General features: G+C 34.8%; 6 protein-coding genes across 9 annotated transcripts; 2 read left to right on the top strand and 4 right to left on the bottom strand.

Moving 5' to 3' along the window:
* Nucleotides 1-1,412: 1,412 nt before the first annotated feature.
* Nucleotides 1,413-3,180, top strand: pyd3 (beta-ureidopropionase pyd3). The gene is made up of 8 exons (XM_065316264.1): nt 1,413-1,553; nt 1,616-1,741; nt 1,800-2,059; nt 2,118-2,212; nt 2,267-2,473; nt 2,530-2,640; nt 2,699-2,905; nt 2,959-3,180. Exons 2-8 carry the CDS (start codon nt 1,635-1,637, stop codon nt 3,127-3,129), a joined length of 1,158 nt encoding a protein of 385 aa, XP_065172336.1. The 5' UTR covers nt 1,413-1,553; nt 1,616-1,634; the 3' UTR covers nt 3,130-3,180.
* LOC135802656 (U11/U12 small nuclear ribonucleoprotein 25 kDa protein) lies at nt 3,130-6,491 on the bottom strand. Of its 3 annotated transcripts, none has more exons than XM_065316267.1 (3): nt 6,042-6,491; nt 4,608-4,830; nt 3,130-3,922 (listed from the first exon to the last, which is right to left on the bottom strand). In XM_065316267.1, the coding sequence occupies exons 2-3, from the start codon at nt 4,827-4,829 to the stop codon at nt 3,239-3,241; spliced, it is 906 nt and encodes a 301-aa protein (XP_065172339.1). In that variant the 5' UTR covers nt 4,830; nt 6,042-6,491; the 3' UTR covers nt 3,130-3,238. The 3 variants fall into 3 exon arrangements, with proteins under 3 accessions (XP_065172339.1, XP_065172337.1, XP_065172338.1); XM_065316266.1 differs by lacking the exons at nt 3,130-3,922; nt 6,042-6,491 and adding exons at nt 4,160-4,530; nt 5,193-5,297; XM_065316265.1 differs by lacking the exons at nt 4,608-4,830; nt 6,042-6,491 and adding an exon at nt 4,045-4,391.
* Nucleotides 5,595-8,713, top strand: LOC135802658 (uncharacterized). 2 transcript variants are annotated; one of them, XM_065316270.1, is made up of 4 exons: nt 5,595-5,839; nt 6,984-7,165; nt 7,227-7,350; nt 8,209-8,713. In XM_065316270.1, the coding sequence occupies exons 2-4, from the start codon at nt 6,990-6,992 to the stop codon at nt 8,377-8,379; spliced, it is 471 nt and encodes a 156-aa protein (XP_065172342.1). In that variant the 5' UTR covers nt 5,595-5,839; nt 6,984-6,989; the 3' UTR covers nt 8,380-8,713. The 2 variants fall into 2 exon arrangements, with proteins under 2 accessions (XP_065172342.1, XP_065172343.1); XM_065316271.1 differs by lacking the exon at nt 8,209-8,713 and adding an exon at nt 7,555-7,703 and having other exon boundaries at nt 5,598-5,839.
* Nucleotides 8,714-9,472: 759 nt separating this feature from the next.
* On the bottom strand, nt 9,473-10,099 carry LOC135802683 (ankyrin repeat domain-containing protein 29-like). The gene has a single exon (XM_065316300.1). It carries the CDS (start codon nt 10,097-10,099, stop codon nt 9,473-9,475), a length of 627 nt encoding a protein of 208 aa, XP_065172372.1.
* Nucleotides 10,100-10,168: 69 nt separating this feature from the next.
* LOC135802657 (kinase D-interacting substrate of 220 kDa-like) lies at nt 10,169-11,151 on the bottom strand. The gene is made up of 2 exons (XM_065316269.1): nt 11,076-11,151; nt 10,169-10,983 (listed from the first exon to the last, which is right to left on the bottom strand). Exon 2 carries the CDS (start codon nt 10,963-10,965, stop codon nt 10,312-10,314), a length of 654 nt encoding a protein of 217 aa, XP_065172341.1. The 5' UTR covers nt 10,966-10,983; nt 11,076-11,151; the 3' UTR covers nt 10,169-10,311.
* A 1,492-nt stretch (nt 11,152-12,643) lies between these two features.
* On the bottom strand, nt 12,644-17,176 carry LOC135802682 (ankyrin repeat domain-containing protein 17-like). Its single transcript, XM_065316298.1, has 2 exons — nt 16,036-17,176; nt 12,644-15,459 (listed from the first exon to the last, which is right to left on the bottom strand). Exons 1-2 carry the CDS (start codon nt 17,114-17,116, stop codon nt 13,484-13,486), a joined length of 3,057 nt encoding a protein of 1,018 aa, XP_065172370.1. The 5' UTR covers nt 17,117-17,176; the 3' UTR covers nt 12,644-13,483.
* Between the last annotated feature and the right edge of the window lie 453 nt (nt 17,177-17,629).

The following is a 17,629-nucleotide window of genomic DNA, read 5'->3' as shown; positions in this document are numbered from 1 at the left end:
CCGTGTTACCATTCAACTTCATACGGAACACCAGCGGTTGACAGTTCATCATTCACCGCAATCTTGAAACAACGTCCTGTTAAAGATATCTAACAAAATGGCCAACATGGAACTATTATTGGATCCGTTAGCGTACAGGATCAATTGAACCGACCGCAACCGGACCCGAAGCGATTCGACCACGGATGGCGGACGGACATGCTGGCGATACCGAAATGGAACCGGGAGGAGCTGGCGAAGTTTTCGCTGTCGGCTAGTGAGCGTGCGCAGTACGAGCGGCTCAAGCGGGCGGCAAGAGATAGCGAGGGTGAGCGCAAGAACAAACGCTTGCATGCGAAAATACTTGATATTATTGAACAACACACTGAAGATCTACGATTGATGCCTGTCAGGTAAATTTATCTATCGATAATATAAAAATGAATCGCAAAATCTGTTGGTACGCGCATAACTCAACAACGCCTAGACCAATTTAGCCAATTCTTTTTTTAAATGTTTGTTAAAGTCCAAGGATGGTTTTACGGCGATAAATATTCGAATAATTGCCGGGAAAACTTAAAGACAGCCCTTTTCTATAGGATAAAAATTGGCATTGAGATTCAATCATAGTTATAGTTATTTAGTTGAATCCGAGATGGCGCGCTGAAGTGCATTATCAGCAATTCTTTATATAATTAATTTCTTTAAAATAATATTGCAAATTTTATTGATGGAATTAACACATTCTATGTCCAAAACAAGAGAGTAAAAACGAATTATATTTTTAATATACACTACCGGGACGAAGTCGCGGGTAAAATATCGATAAACTTGCAAATAACCTGAAACAATCTTATAGGCAACCAAGTACACAAGAACAGGCCAACTCCACTATCGGTATGGAACGTAATTCAATAGTTTACTGAATATTTATCGTTTGTGGTGCGTTCAAGGTTTACGAGCAATAATTATTCAAATCATTATCACCAGTACGCGCAGCAATCGAAAGTGAATATTTTCCAAATAGATCAAAACGTGATGTCAACACTATGGACACTTTTACGACTTTATTTACTTACGTATTCCGTTTATTACTTTGATGACTCTGATGTCTCATGTTACTTAAGTATTTTACTTAGATTGTGAGTTGAATGCGCTGACGAATTAAAATCCGATGCATTGTTATGTAACTTGATATTTTCTGCGGACCATCATATTTAAAAAGGTATTTATCAAATAATTATAATCTTATTAATCTACCAAGTGTTACCATAAATGTTTTATCCTAAACAATCGCTTAATTTAAGTATTGTTCATTTGTTCAATCAACACTTGGTAGATTTAAGTCAAGTGATGGAAATACAACTGAAAAGCGTTAGCAACAGCACATGTATATTGTGTGTGTGTGTGCGAGTGTGTACAAGGCGATAAAATATGAGCATTACAAGCATTCTATATTTATACTGAAAGCAATAAAACGCTAGCGAAAACAGAAAACAAACGCGCATTGGCGCTTCAACGCTCGCTCAGAGCAGCTGGCGTGATTTTAACTAAACATTGAAATTTTCCACAACGTAACACAAAACATTTCGTGTTTTTTTTAAATTTTTATAAGGTGTTAATTTGTTTCAAATAGATTAGAACATTCAAATAACATGGCTGCTGAGAAGCAACAGCTAGAGAGTATCGAAAGCGTGCTGAAGAAGTTACCAGATGCTGATGCGCAGGTATTCCAAGAGATATACTACGGTAAAAATGTTCGGTGAGTTAATTCGCTTCAATTTTGATGTATTAGTAATTATAAACTGAATTTTTATTAGTCCGATGGAAATATCCGAAGATACTATTGCGCATGCGCGCATGCAAAACGCCGAAGTAAAAGCGTACACGTTCGGCGCGCATCCCGAACAACTACGTGCTTCCCGCTTGGTCCGCGTTGGTATCTTCCAGCATCAAACACCAATGGCAACTAACGTGCCCATTGAACAGATGAGAGCTACCATGCACAAGATGGCGCATGACGCTATCACCACTGCATTCTACGGACATGCAAACATCTTTTGTTTCCAAGAAACATGGAGTAAGGCTACAAACATGAATTAATTTTATAAAAGTTTGCACTTTTTTTGTTCTCAAAGATATGCCATTTGCGTTTTGTACGAGAGAAAAGCAGCCATGGTGTGAATACGCTGAAAGTGCAACTGATGGACCAACAATTAAATATTTACAAGAAGTAAGTAATGATTCATATGACAAATTCCATTCAATTCATTGTGATTTGTTTTAGCTGGCTAAACAGTACAATATGGTGATAATCTCGCCGATTTTGGAGCGTGATGAAATGCATTGTGACACTATCTGGAATACGGCTGTAGTTATCGATAATCACGGCGATATCCTGGGTAAACATCGCAAGAATCACATTCCGCGCGTTGGAGACTTTAACGAATCAACGTATTATTATGAAGGCAATACCGGACATCCGGTTTTCGAGGTAACCACAACCTCAATGTTGAACTACTAGTTTGTTTAGTTATTTTGTATTTCTAGACTGAATTTGGTCGAATTGCTATTAATATCTGTTATGGCCGCCATCATCCCTTGAATTGGCTTATGTTTGGTATAAATGGTGCGGAGATTGTCTTCAATCCTTCTGCCACCGTAAGTTATTCTTATTTAATTTTGTTGTTTGCAATTGAAATTGATTTTATACATTTAGACTGATGGCTTAAGTGAACCGTTGTGGGGAATTGAAGCTCGCAACGCCGCCATTGCCAACTCGTACTTTACATGCGCCATAAACCGCGTGGGAACGGAACACTTCCAAAACGAATTTACTTCAGCTAATGGCCAACCTGCGCACAAAGATTTCGGACACTTTTACGGATCTAGTTATATTGCTGCACCGAATGGATCAAGAACACCTGTAAGTATAACATATATGCAATCCAACACTCTAAAATGTAAATTGGGTTGCAGGGATTGAGCCGGGTTAGTAACGGCTTGCTAATTGCTGAGATGGACCTAAACATGTGCAGGCAAGTAAAGGACGTTTGGGGTTTCCAAATGACTCAACGTCTTGACATGTACGCCAAGTCCTTGACAGACGCATGCGCCCCGGACTACGAAAGGCAAATCATACGCAAATAATTCTGGTAAAAAATTATTCACTGTACAAAAAAATACAACTTATTATCTTAAGACGTCATGGTAAAATTTCGTTAGTGAGGTAGTGTTGTCCATCCGCCATTTTGCTAGCTTAGCCAAAATCGTATCCTAAGATATTTTCGGCCGTATATCCAAACAGTTTGAAATCCATTTCATACAGTAGATACAAACTTTTAATGTCATCCAAATCCAATTGCCGAAAATAGGTCCGAAGACGATCGCCGGTTTTTCCCGACCGGGTATGCGGAAATGTTAACTTTGGCGCCGAAATTAAATCCAACACAGCTTGTGTGTCTTCTGTGAAAGTATCATATTTGCCAATGAAGGTGTAGTCGAGATCACAGGGCCGACAAAGACTATATACAGATCGCCAGTGTTCATTAGCCGATGCGGAATCAACGCCCTCTGTGATCAAATAACGTACAAACTCTTTGAATGTGACATTGTCGCCGGTTTCTAGGTCTTTTTGCGTAGCATTATTGCGATAGTGTTTGATTATGTGTCGTCCGAAGATGGATTGGAAATATTTGGCGGATGCCTGGTTATCTTCCAATTTGTTGCGGTAAGCACTGAGAAGACGCTCGAAGGGATGGCGTACCATGACGAACAGCGTGTAGGTGGAAAGAATCGGTGGCAGTTGGGAGGTAGGGATGTCAGAGAGCCGCTGGTGGGAAGATTCATTGTGTGCTAAGGATGCTGGTATTGATACCACGTTAGTGGTGTTAGAACGGCCGGTGAGTACCATTAGGAGACGTTTCCAATTCGTACAAACCACCTGAAAATTAAAAAATTGTTTTGAAAAAAAAAACATAATCTTTGGATAATTAAAGTTATTTCAGCTATCTAGTTGATTTAATGTTTTCCAACCCTTAAATTTGCTCAAAATATCAATCTTACCTTCGGTACATAACAATACAAGAACTTATGCTTGTGATCGACTAGAATATGATCCAAATCTTCGCCAGTCGGATCCATCCGCTTGTGATGCAACTCGCATTGCTTTGATAACACTTCCAGCCGGCCAATCTGTTCTAACCAAGGATGCCCAAGCGCATTCATCACAATGAACAGCACACAGAGTAAAAAAACTCTAATAATCATTCTTCTCCTACTATTGAACTAATTTATCTAAGTTTTAAGTGGTTAAGGTCAATGCTTTCGTAGTCGTTTGACAAAGGAAATCTCCGACTTGTTGCGTACGCCGTAAGTCGCCACCAGCTCGTTACCGTCGCGCATTGTGCGTCCGTCCACCTGCAGGTGATATGTTCGCCACACGTATCGCCACGATATTTTCGTGCGACTTTTTAAGCGCTTCTGCTTTAAATTGAATGAACGCTCGATAGCTTTCTTTAGTGCTAATACTGTTGTACCAATTTGTGGTATCTGAAACCATATTGTATTACATTATTATTATTGTATTACATTTAATTTGTAATGAATTTAGTAAAAATTTGACTTACGACTACATTTAATGGTGCTTCATGACTTCTCAGTATCGTTACTGTTATGGATTGTCCTCTTACAACTGCTACCTGAGCATTCACTTCTTCAATAGTTACATCAACTGGTAAATCTTTTAACAGTGCATCAGAAGCAATCAATCGCCGTAGACTGCTTTCAGTGATTTCAAGCAACTCCTCATGGCTTAAACTCTCTAATTGTTCCTGTAGCTTGTCACTCATTCTGAAAACAATGTAATATTATCCATTAAACTTTAAATCACTTATTTATTACATAATATTTAAAAAATAAAAATAAAAAGCAAAATTAAACTTACAAACAAAGTGGTTAAGGACATTGCAAACAATTTATTAAAGTACTACAGTATTACAGCACATAGACGCAATAGCAACACACTACGCTGAATACAGTTATGTGTAAATGAATATGGATTTAGGACAAATTCATTTTTTTATAACAAATAACCTCTTCAAAGTTATCAGCAAAAATGTAGATAAATAGTAATCAATTATTCTAAGATAAAGTTATTGTTAATGCGTTACGTCAAGCTCTCTACGTTATTAACGAATGTATACGGTGCTTACTTTATGGGTAATTAACGTAATTGCAATTAATGCGAAACATTTAATAGATGCTTCCAACAAGTGGGCATAGAATATATATGAATAGAATATGAAAACATGTCAGTGGACAGCGGCGGTTACTGTAACTAAAATTATACGAGTGTTGCAAGAAAATTTTTATTTTAGCAAAAATAAATTTTATGGTAATCTACATAACTGAAAAGAAAATATTAATCTTTATATATTGTTAATACAAGTATTTTTACTTTTGATTAAGAAAAATCATAATAATTATTGCAAAAACTGATTTTTTTGCCAATTGTACAATATAATTTTGCTTCGTGTATGTTCGTGTATATTCGTAAAGAATCGTGAAGGTTTCAAACTAAGCTGCATTCAAGGTTTCGCGAGATGACTTTTTTTAGTTCTTCGAGTGTTAAGCCAGGTACACCAGGTAAGCCTGTTACCACCTCCACGCGCACCTGAGATCCGAGCTTCTAACAATGACTCAAGTATGCTCGGCGGAAGAAGAAGTGAAAACGTACGCTTACCAGCTTAGTGAACGGGAGTGAACAGTTACGAACAGTCGCGAAGTGGGCGGGTTTCTTTTGTTTTCCGCTGTTTTTCGCGGATTTATCCGGATTTGATTTTGGCTTTTTCACCAAAACGTAAGTTTAATATATAATTATATATTGCGCAAAAGTCTATGCCGTTATCTAAAGTATTAGAGTGGTTTTCACTGTATTACAAGTGACATATGTGCGGTGAAGGATGACCTTTTACGGTTTTTGCACAATTCACCAGAAAGGAACACAGATTCAATAAAAGTATACCAAGCGAAAGTTGCTTTCGGAATAAAACTAAACTTACCATTCAAAAAATCCGATTTGTTTACAGTCAGCTCTATTGTTTTTTCAATTTACACTTCACACTTGATTTAAGCACATCAGACAAACGTTTTGATTGAATAATTCGTTGTGCAATTGAGTGCATTACATGATTTGCGTTTACATTAGTCTCGAACATGAGCTCATTGTTTCAATGTTTGCTGCGGTTTGCTTTGAGGATTTTCAAGTTGATGAGATGCACGGCGACGCGCAACGTGACGAATACTCGCGCGTAACGTCGATTCGCGTTTGATTTATAGATGTGAGTAGTTTTTAAGGTTGTTGGGTGCGGAGATATGTAATGGGAGGAAGGTAGTTATTAATTCTGTGTGTTGCCAATACCTGTACTCAATCTCAATTTGTTGCAAAAGTTCATGTTTTTATATTTTACTGGATCTTATTTATATGAATGTTATCTTTTTATTATAATCTCTGGGAGAAGTGAAGTGGAATTCGGCTAATCTTTAATGTTTGGTGTATCTAATTCAATAATATTTACTTTAGATTATTTATACTCATGATTGTTTACCTTTGATTCTAATATTAACAGGAGATCGTTGTATATATTAAAGCTGAATGTGTTTTTGCATTTTTATTAATAAACTAGATTTTGTCTGATTTAAATTTAATAAAAAGCGTTTAATTGGTTGCTTTCTTGTTTCTTCCGGTTATTATGTACCGTACTGCACGGTAGCGCCATCTGGACTCGCATTATATAAGAAAAACTATGATTAAGTTCCAATATCAGCTTTCATCTTTTTTACACACTATTCATTTATATTTTAGCCACAAACAATAAAATTAATTTCTAAATGCACCTTGCTTATCAGTGTAAAAGCGACGTTTTGTTTTCCTTACAATTTCTTTTACATTTTTTCACTTTTTGAATTTTTTCCAGACGATTAATTTTTCTTAATTATTCCAGATAAAAATGAAGCAAATTTTAGTTCTTGTAATCGTTGCGGCTGTGACAATTGAATTCTCTACAGCTGTCAAAGTCAAAAGCAAGGATATGATGCGCAAAAGTATCGTTTTCGATAAAAACACCCCTGACGTTTTCTACTGCCCAATGACCAAGCCAACGGGCATTGATAAACTTATTGTTAAGTAAGTTTACAAAAAGCTTTATAACATATTTACTAGTAATCATTTTTTTAAATTCGTTTAGGGCCCGACCATTGAATAAACTCTGCGAACACGAAGGGCGCCCCTTACCGGAAGACTACAAAAGTGACTGCTATCAGGACATCGACGAAAGCGACTTTGCCTGCAAGGAGAAATACAGGATAATGGTACAGTTGCGCAATCGCGACTACACAATTCGCTAAACAAAAGCTAAGCGACCGGCTAACAAGTTGCAACACATCATATCAACATAAAAAACAAAACCAAAAAAACTAACTAATCAGTGAAAATGAATTCAACTAATTTTAGGTTATGTGCAAAATGGTTAAGGATGTTAATATAGCCAAATATTTGTTTTATATTTTTTACAGAAGAGGATTAAAAGCGCCGAGGATCAATAATACTCACGCAAAATACACAAAAAGACACTAAACGAATAACTTATTTACAAAGTATCTAAAATGACTAACTGTATAATTTATTATTTATCGATAATAACAATTGTTTAGTGAGGCATGTATACGCATGTACTATGACAATGACAACATAACCAAACTGGACAAGGTGTCAAACATGACAGCTGTTTGTTGTCATCTGTCATTTTATTAGTTATTTATTACGTATAGGGTTGAATTGGGGTTATGTGGTGATGGTGTCTGCATTAAGTTTGAGTTATAGTGCATTTTGTTTACGTAAACGTACAATTAGTTACCTTTCTTGTCTGACATTTGACAGTTTTCGTGTGTCATTTGTTTTTGATGTGTTTCGAGTTTCGCTCGTACATTTTGCATGTGACGATGACTTTCTTCTCTTTGCATTCTTTTTATTCTCGAGATTGTTTGTTCTTCTTTAAAAATAAAATTCGTTGATTGTCGAGAAGAAAGTCTGGTTAAATCGGTCGTCGTTGACAACAGTGAGTATGATGTTATAAACTAGTAAAAATTAATAATTATACAGGGTGTTTATATATTCATTTTAATAGATATAAGTTTATTCAGTTGAAATTAATTATTTTTATTTATTAGATGAGGAAATATCCGCCAGGTTCGGAGGAACCTTTTGATGGCAGTCGTCTGAAGCGTTTCTTGAACGTTGATCAGGAGTATTTGGAGAAGAGATCGCCAGCACCATTTACCAAACTGCGCCCTCGTCTTAAGACCAAGAGTCGTCTGCGTGATCGGCTTATTTTGTTATAAATTTATTTATTAGCAAAAAGGAAATACGCATCGAATATTTAAAAAAATTAATATCTAAAGTAGGCAAATAAATAAAAATAAGACTTAAGGCTTACTGAACTAAAATTTAATATTATTTAACTAAGCCTTGTTTTATTTTTTGTGCAAAAATAACATTTGCTTACTTTTGTTATCATTATGATGACTTATTTGGCAAAAAAAGAAAATTATTTGTAACATTGGATATTGACCCAAAAAATGTACACTAACCGTTCCTATTAAACAAAATTGAAAAATGAGGTTAGTAATCTTTTGTATGTATTACTAAAATTAATAAAAACTACATCCTTTTTAATACGTAGAGAATAAAATAACTTTCAAATTTGACTATTAAACGTAAATATATTTGAAATATTGGGACTTTTACTTGATGAAATTACATAATTAATTTGTTAATAAAATACGGGTATTTAGAGATTTCATTATTATTGATTAAGACAGGATTAATTAATTTTTTACCTGGTCTTTCAGCAACAGACCAGTGATTAAAAGACTGTTTATTTTGGAGTAAAAGTATCGCATAAGTTGGTTGAGTCGAGTTGATTTTGAAGCTATAACAATTCGGAAATTCTAGACATTATGTTTTCTTGGTCTGCGTTGGTATTCATCAATGCCTCCTGTCGCTCAACAATAGTGGGAAGCAAGTTTGGTAATTGTGGTATACATTTTTAGATTTTTTGTATCTTTTATACATTTTATACATTAATAATACTTTGAATTACAAATTCGAACTAATCTTAAGTTTTTAAAGTATTTACTAGCTGCTATCAACCCTATCTTCTCAGCAAGGGGCTGTTTGTGGCAAAACTGATGGTAGTAGATGTACGCACTTGACGAATATACGATTTACAACGCCGGGAGTATTGGGCCATAAATTGACAAACTTAAAAGTGATACTGGCTAGATATTGCCAAGTGCATACCAACGCTTAGACTTGAGGGGCAACAGATGTGTCAACACACCAATGATTTACTACGCAACAAAGCCCTTTTCTACACCATGCAATCTAGCTCTCATTATTAAAGTATTTTCGCAGTTGTTGTACTATTTTTAGTTATTTTTCATGTGATGTCAGTATTAATACTGTCTCGCCATTTTGATTACCCACATTTACATCTGCTTCATTCTTCAACAGTTCTTGTGTTATTTCAAGATGTCTTGCTTGCGATGCCCGTATTAATGCTGTGTCGCCATTTTTATTAAACACATTTACGTCTGCACCATTCTTCAACAATTCTTTTGTTATTTCAAGATGTCCATTACACGATGCTCGTATCAATGCTGTGTCGCCATTTTTATTAACCACATTTACATCTGCTCCATTCTTTAACAGTTCTTGTGTTATTTCGAGAATTTCAGAATATCCTTCATGCGATGCCCGCATCAATGCTGTGTCGCCATTTTGATTAACCACATTCACATCTGCTCCATTCTTCAACAGTTCTTGTGTTATTTCCAGGTGTCCTTCATGCGATGCCTCTATCAATGCTGTGTCTCCATATTTATTAACCACATTCACACATGCTCCATTCATCAATAATTCATGTACTAATTCCAGATGTCCTTCATATGATGACAGTATCAATGCTGTGTCGCCATTTTGACTAACAATATTCACATCAGCTCCATTCTTCAACAGTTCTTGTGCTAATTCAAAATGACCTCCATTCGATGCCCACATCAATGCTGTGTAGCCGTATTTATCAGCTATACTCACATCTGCTCCAATTTTCAACAGTTCTTGTGCTATGTCAGGATATCCTTCATGCGATGCCCGTATCAATGCTCCATTCTTTAACAGTTTCTGTGCTATTTTCAGATGACCTTCACTTGATACTCGTATCAATGCTGTATCGCCATTTTGATTAGCTGCATTTACGTCTGCTCCATTCTTCAACAATTCTTTAGTTGTTTCAAGATGTCCTTCAACAGTTCTTGTGCTACTTCTATAAAGCCTCCATTAGATGCCCATATCAATGCTGTGTAGCCATATTTATCAACTATATTGACATCTGCTCCATTTTTCAGCAGTTCTTGCGCAATTTCAGGATGTTCTTCAATCAATGACCATATCAAAGCTGTGTAGCCACATTCATCAACTATATTGACATCTGCTCCGTTTTTCAACAGTTCTTGTGCTATTTCCAGATGTCCTCCCATCGATGCATTCATCAATGCAGTGCCGCCTTTTTGATTAATCACATTCATATCTGCTCCATGCTGCAACAGTTCTTGTGCAAATTTTAGATATCCTTCAACTGATGCCAGCATCAATACTGTGTCGCCATTTTGATTAACCCCATTCACATCTGCTCCATTCTTCAACAGTTCTTGTGCTATTTCAGGATGTCCTTCACTCAAGGCCAATATCAATGGTGTGTCACCATCTTTATTAGCTATATTTACATCTGCTCCATTCTTTAAAAGTTCTTGAACAATTTTAAGATGTCCTTTACTCGATGCCTCTAGCAATTCTTTATCTCCATTTCTACCTGTTGAACTCACACAACTTCCATCCTTTGCTGCATTCAACAACTGGTCAGCCATATTAGACCGGAACAAATCCTTAAAACAAATATTAAATAATAATAAGTATAACGTGTTTTTGCAAATGCTAATAATAACAATCAATTCAGACTTATTGAAAATTGACTCACCTGATTCGTTCGTGACAACACACAAGTAGCAATGTTTCTGTTGCTATGTGCAAATATCCATTTATATCAATTTGTTATCTCAATTCAAGTAGGGTTATATACCTTGATGTTTTTATTTATTCTCATAATATATTTTGAAGTGTTTTGTATTTTGCAATTGGATACTGAGATAAGATAAAAATTAAATTTTACTTAATTATATCCAATAAATTGGCGTAAAAAAAAGTATATTTTTGGTATTATTTTCCTAAAATTTAACTTACATACATCCTCTCAGCGATATGAAATGTACAAGGAAGAGTTCGCTGCGAATGCACCTTTATATTTTAATCTCTGGGCAGGAAGTACGCCTCCAGTACAGACGCCCGTGGGTTATATTTTCAATCAAGAAGATAAGTGAAATGTTAGTGTTTGAATTTAATAAGTAGAAAAACTCTACTTTTTACATGCAAAGTGGCATTTTAGTCACGGACGCCCAAGGCTATGACTTTAGTTCTTTTGAAGTACGGGGTGGAGCTTACGCCCGCATTTGCGTGCGGTGCAGTACAAGGCCATAGAAAATGCCACGCGCCGTCAGTCAAACCCTTCATACATGTTGCTAAATGCGAAACGTTGTTAAACACTCGATTGATTAAACGTTTGCTACTAGTATGGCGATTAGCTATCGACCAAAAGTTCGAAAATTTTAATCAGACACTTTACACTTTGATCAAAGCTGATTTAGTGTTTAATGTGTCCATTCAACAAACATTTAACCCACATTTTCTAAGACACTGTGGGTTGCTTACACATGCCCCTGTAAATGCCCGTAGTATAATGCATTTGCAACTAACGTTTACCGACGTTACATACTTATACATAAGATAATATAATAATGTATTTCATTTAAAAATAAAAATAAAAATTGCTGGGGGCGGTTAGGTAGGGGTAGGGGCGGTTTAGAGTACGACACGTACCTAGACACAATTAGAATGACAAAACAATCGAATTTTCTATGAATTAAACCCACTTAAAAATACCACCCTGGTCACTGACATTTCAAAATAAAGCCGACCCTGTCTATGTCAATCACGGTGCGAACATCCTGTGAATGCCACTTGAAACTGCAAGTCCGACGGATGTGGTTGCGCCAAATTTTGTGTAGTTTCACCTTCCCGTTTGTGCAGTCGAAGACGAGCCTCTTGTGACAAATAAACGTACTTCAAAGTTCTGTATTACTAGCTGCATTATAGCTTCCTGTATTAAAGAGAGGTTTTAGGCCACTTGAAACTAGGTGGCACTAGTGTAAACTCATTTTAAAAATTACTCCCAATAGTTTGGACTATAACGTCTAGGTGGCGCTAGCACCTCACAATACAATACAAAATACCGAACACAGTTACTGAAGATGCCCTCAGAGCGAAACATGTTTCACTCACACAAAATTGTAATCTATAAATCACGTCAATTTAATCTCTAAATATATTTATATATATTTATATATAATAATGTCTTGATAGTCTCCGAGATGTAACACAATTTTAATGGCCAAACACTAAAAATATGAAAATATTGTTGAACTTATTAGGTCTTTTTCAGACAATTCTTTTATTTTAATTTTGTGAAACTCTTAAAATGAACTATTACAAAGTTGCAATTAATAATTTAATATTTTTAGTCAAACTAATTTATTTAACAAAAATTTGAAGATGGCTATTGTGTGAAACCTTAATTGATTACATATTTAAAATCGCAAGATAGGTTTGGTTTATACAGCTGATTAACGAAGTTTGGTGTAGTTCTAGTACCTTCTCATCTTCATTGTCGTTTGCTAGTTTTTCAACAATTTGTAGGTGAATTGGAGATGTTGCTTTTGATAACATAACGTAGCCTGTTTTATTAACTACTTCAACATCTACTGTATTTTGTAACATTTCCTGTACAAAATCAAGATGGCTTCTTAGAGCTGTCCATTCGTACGATATTTTTCTATCTTTTAATTCATTGCCAATATATTTCTGAAAAGTATCAATTCCTTTCTTAATTGCTTCCAGTACATCACAAATATTGTCACCATTGACATCTTTTTTCAGATTGGTAATACATCCTATGAATTCTTGAATAACGTTTGGCAAATTATTTGAGGGTTCATTGTTGAAAAAATCGTGTTTTAATAATTCGCCAATAATTGCAAGATGCACAATAAGTGCTGCACACAATAATGACGTACAGTTATATAATTTAACCAATTTGGTTAAATTCGTCATTAAGAAATTTCTTACAATTTCATAAAGTTCATTACCTGAAGCATATATTAACATTAAGTAATTTTGAGGAAATCTTCTTATATTGTTTTGACATTTCAGTAATCCAGCTACACTGTCTACATAAGCTTTTAGTAATGTAATTATTACTGATGGCACATTATCTCAATTAACTAGGCCATTATTAAAATGCTTTTGTATTTCTTCGACTATTTTTAAGTGTCCATTCATCGAAGCGAAAGTCAACGCTATATCGCTATATTTATCCATTATATTTCCATCTGTTCTATTTTTCAAAAGTTCTTGCACAATTTCAAGATGGCCCCTCATTGAAGCCGAGATCAAAGCTGTCTCGCCATATTTATCAATTATATTCGCATCTGCTCCATTCTTCAAAAGTTTTTTTACAATTTCAAAATATCCTTTATTCGATGCACATATCAAAGCTGTGTCGTCATATTTATCAGCAAGATTTACATTTGCTCCATTCATCAAAAGTTCTTGCAATATTTGCGGATGTCCATTATGTGCTGCCAATAACAATGCTGTGCGCCCATATTTATCGGGTACATTTACATCAGCTCCATTCGTTAAAAGTTCTCTTACTGTATCGAGATGACCTTCACTCGATGCCAATAACAATGCTGTCTCGCCATTTTTATCAGCTATATTTATATCAGCTCTATTCTTTAACAGTTCTTCCACTATTTGCAGATGTCCATTATGTGCTGCCAATAACAATGCTGTGACGCCATCTTTATTAGCTATATTTACATCAGCTCCATTCTTTAAAAATTCTTGAACTATTTGCAAATGTCCATTATGTGCTGCAAATAACAATGCTGTGTCGCCATTTTTATTAGTTATATTTATATCAGCTCCATTCTTTAAAAGTTCTCTTACTGTTTCAAGATGACCTTCACTCGATGCCAATAAAAATGCTGTGTCGCCATCTTTATTAGCTATTTTTACATCAGCTCCATTCTTTAAAAGTTCTGGGACTATTTCCATATGTCCTTTTTTTGATGCCAGTAGCAATGCTGTGTTGTCATTTTTAATAGCTATATTTACATCAGCTCCATTCTTTAAAAATTCTTGAACCATTTGCAGATGTCCATTATGTGCTGCAAATAACAATGTTGTGTCGCCATTTTTATTAATTATATTTACATCAGCTCCATTCTTTAAAAGTTCTTGAACTATTTCCATATGTTCATTACACAATGCTTGTATCAATGCTGTGTTGCCATATTTATTAGCTATATTTACATCAGATCCATTTTTTAAAAGTTCTCTTACTATTTCAAGATGACCTTCACTCGATGCCAATGACAATGCTGTGCCGCCAACTTTATCAGCTATATTTATATCAGCTCCATTCTTTAAAAGTTCTGGAACTATTTGCAGATGTCCATTACAAGCTGCCAATAACAATGCTGTGTCGCCTTTTTTATTAGTTATATTTACATCAGCTCCATTCTTTAAAAGTTCTAGAACTATTTGCAGATGTCCATTACATGCTGCCAATAACAATGCTGTGTCGCCATATTGATTAGCTATATTTACATCAGCTCCATTCTTTAAAAGTTCTGGAACTACTTGCAGATGTCCATTATGTGCTGCCAATAACAATGCTGTGTCGCCATTTTTATTAGTTATATTTACATCAGCTCCATTCTTTAAAAGTTCTGGAACTATTTGCAGATGTCCATTACATGCTGCCAATAACAAAGCTGTGTCGCCATATTTATTAGCTATATTTACATCAGCTCCATTCTTTAAAAGTTCTGGAACTACTTGCAGATGTCCATTATGTGCTGCCAATAACAATGCTGTGTTGCCATATTTATTAGCTATATTTACATCAGCTCCATTCTTTAAAAGTTCTGGAACTATTTCCATATGTCCATTCATTGATGCCAATAACAATGCTGTGTCGCCAACTTTATCAGCTATATTGATATCAGCTCCATTCTTTAAAAGTTCTTGAAAAATTTCCAGATGTCCTTTATCTAATGCAAACAACAATGCTGGAATGCCCATTTTATTAGTTGCATTGGCACTAAATCCTCTTTTTAATAGTAACTGCACATTTTGTAGACTTCCTTCTTTCACTGCATTTATCAACTGGTCCGCCATTTTTGATCAAAGAGAAAACTTAAACAAATATTGAACACTGCATTCGTCCGTAGCAATACACAAATCTTAATGTTTCTGTTGCTCCGTGCGAATCACCATTTATATCAATTTCTTATCTATGTTCAAATGGAGACATCCGTTGATAAGATCATTCATCTTTGGAATATATATTGAAATGTTTTGTTATTTGGAATTTGTCAATAAGATAAGGTGTAAATTATATTTTACTTAAATATATCAAACAAATTATTATGACATGATGTATTTATTTTATTTAATTAATTAATCTATCTATCTATCTATATATATATATATAAAAATGAATTGCTGTTCGTTTGTCTCACTAAAACTCGAGAACGGCTGAACGGATTTATCTTATCTTGGTCTTGAATTATTCGTGGAGGTCTAGGGAAGGTTTAAAAGGTGAGAAAAATTCGAATAACTGCCGGGAAAATCCTCAAAACAGCATTTTTCTATTTCCCATACAAACGATAATATTTGACATTAGATTTGACAACCAACTAATATGTCAATATTAGTGTTTATGTACTACACAGTGTGTAGCCATTTTTATTAGTTAGGTATATTTGCATCAGCTCCATTCTTTAAAAGTTCTTGAACTATTTTCATATGTCCATTTCTCAATGCTTGTATCAATGCTGTGTTGCCATTTTTATTAGCTATATTTACATCAGCTCCATTCTTTAAAAGTTCTGGAACTATATTCATATGTCCAATGATTAATGCCAATAACAATGCTGTGTTGCCATCTTTATTAGCTATATTTACATCAGCTCCATTCTTTAAAAGTTCTGGTACTATATCCATATGTCCTACGATTAATGCCAGTAACAATGCTGTGTCGCCATCTTTATTAGATATATTTACATCAGCTCCATTCTTTAGAAGTTCTTGAACTATTTCCATATGTCCTTTACTTGATGCCAATAACAATGCTGTGTCACCATCTTTATCAGCTATATTTACATCAGCTCCATTCTTTAAAAGTTCTTGTAATATTTGCAGATGTCCATTAAGTTCTGCCAATATCAATGCTGTATTGCCATCTTTATCAGCTGTATTTACATCAGCTTCATTCTTCAAAAGTTCTTGCACTATTTGCAGATGTCTATTATGTGCTGCCCATAAAAGTGGTGTGTTGCCATATTTATCAGCTATATGTACATCAGCTCCATTCTTTAAAAGTTCTTGCACTATTTGCAGATGTCCATTATGTGCTGCCAATATTAATGCTGTGTTGCCATCTTTGTTAGCTATATTTACATCAGCTCCATTCTTTAAAAGTTCTTGAACTATTTCCATAGGTCCTTTAATTGATGCCAATAACAATGCTGTGTCGCCATCTTTATCAATTATGTTTACATCAGCTCCATTCTTTAAAAGTTCTGGAACTATTTCCATATGTCCATTACACGATGCTCGTATCAATGCTGTGTTGCCATCTTTATTAGCTATATTTACATCAGCTCCATTTTTTAAAAGTTCTTGAACTATTTCCAGATGTCCCTTATTCGAAGCAAACAACAATGCTGGAATGCCCATTTCATTAGTTGTATTGGCACTAAATCCTCTTTTTAATAGTATCTGCACATTTTGTAGACTTCCTTCTTTTACTGCATTTATCAACTGGTACGCCATTTTTGATCAAAGAAAAAACTTAAACAAATATTGAAACTTGGTTCATTTGTAGCAATACACAAATCTCAATGTTTCTGTTGCTCCGTGCAAATTACCATTTATATCAATTTGTTATCTATGTTCAAATAAAGACTTCCGTTGATACGATCATTCATATTCGAGATATACGAGTACTTGGAAGTGTTTTGTCGTTCAAGCAATGTGTATCCTTTAATCCTAAACTACACAACAAATTTTAAAAATTGATAAATGGATTCTTGAGGAAGGATTTTATGTATATTACGAGTCCATGCATATTATTGTATAGAAAAGCCAAGAGATTAAATAAAGCTGAAGTTAACTATATGCGCACTAAGCATGTTTGCTTTGTTTGCTTTTTGATAAAACTTCCACTGCAATGAACTAAATAATGATGCCGTGGAACTAAAGAAGAAATGTTATCAAGGTTGTTATGAAGACCAAGTAAGAAAAATAATAAAACACATTTTGTAAACTTTTAATACTTTACACATT

Source organism: Atheta coriaria, unplaced genomic scaffold, assembly GCF_025399875.1.
Source record: "Atheta coriaria isolate IRGN ID8LTWV9N9 unplaced genomic scaffold, Caltech_Dcor_3.1 hic_scaffold_44_pilon, whole genome shotgun sequence".
NCBI classification, from domain to species: Eukaryota; Metazoa; Arthropoda; class Insecta; order Coleoptera; family Staphylinidae; genus Dalotia; species Dalotia coriaria.
The sequence above is the reverse complement of the archived record's forward strand: the minus strand, read 5'-3'. Positions and strand labels throughout refer to the sequence as shown.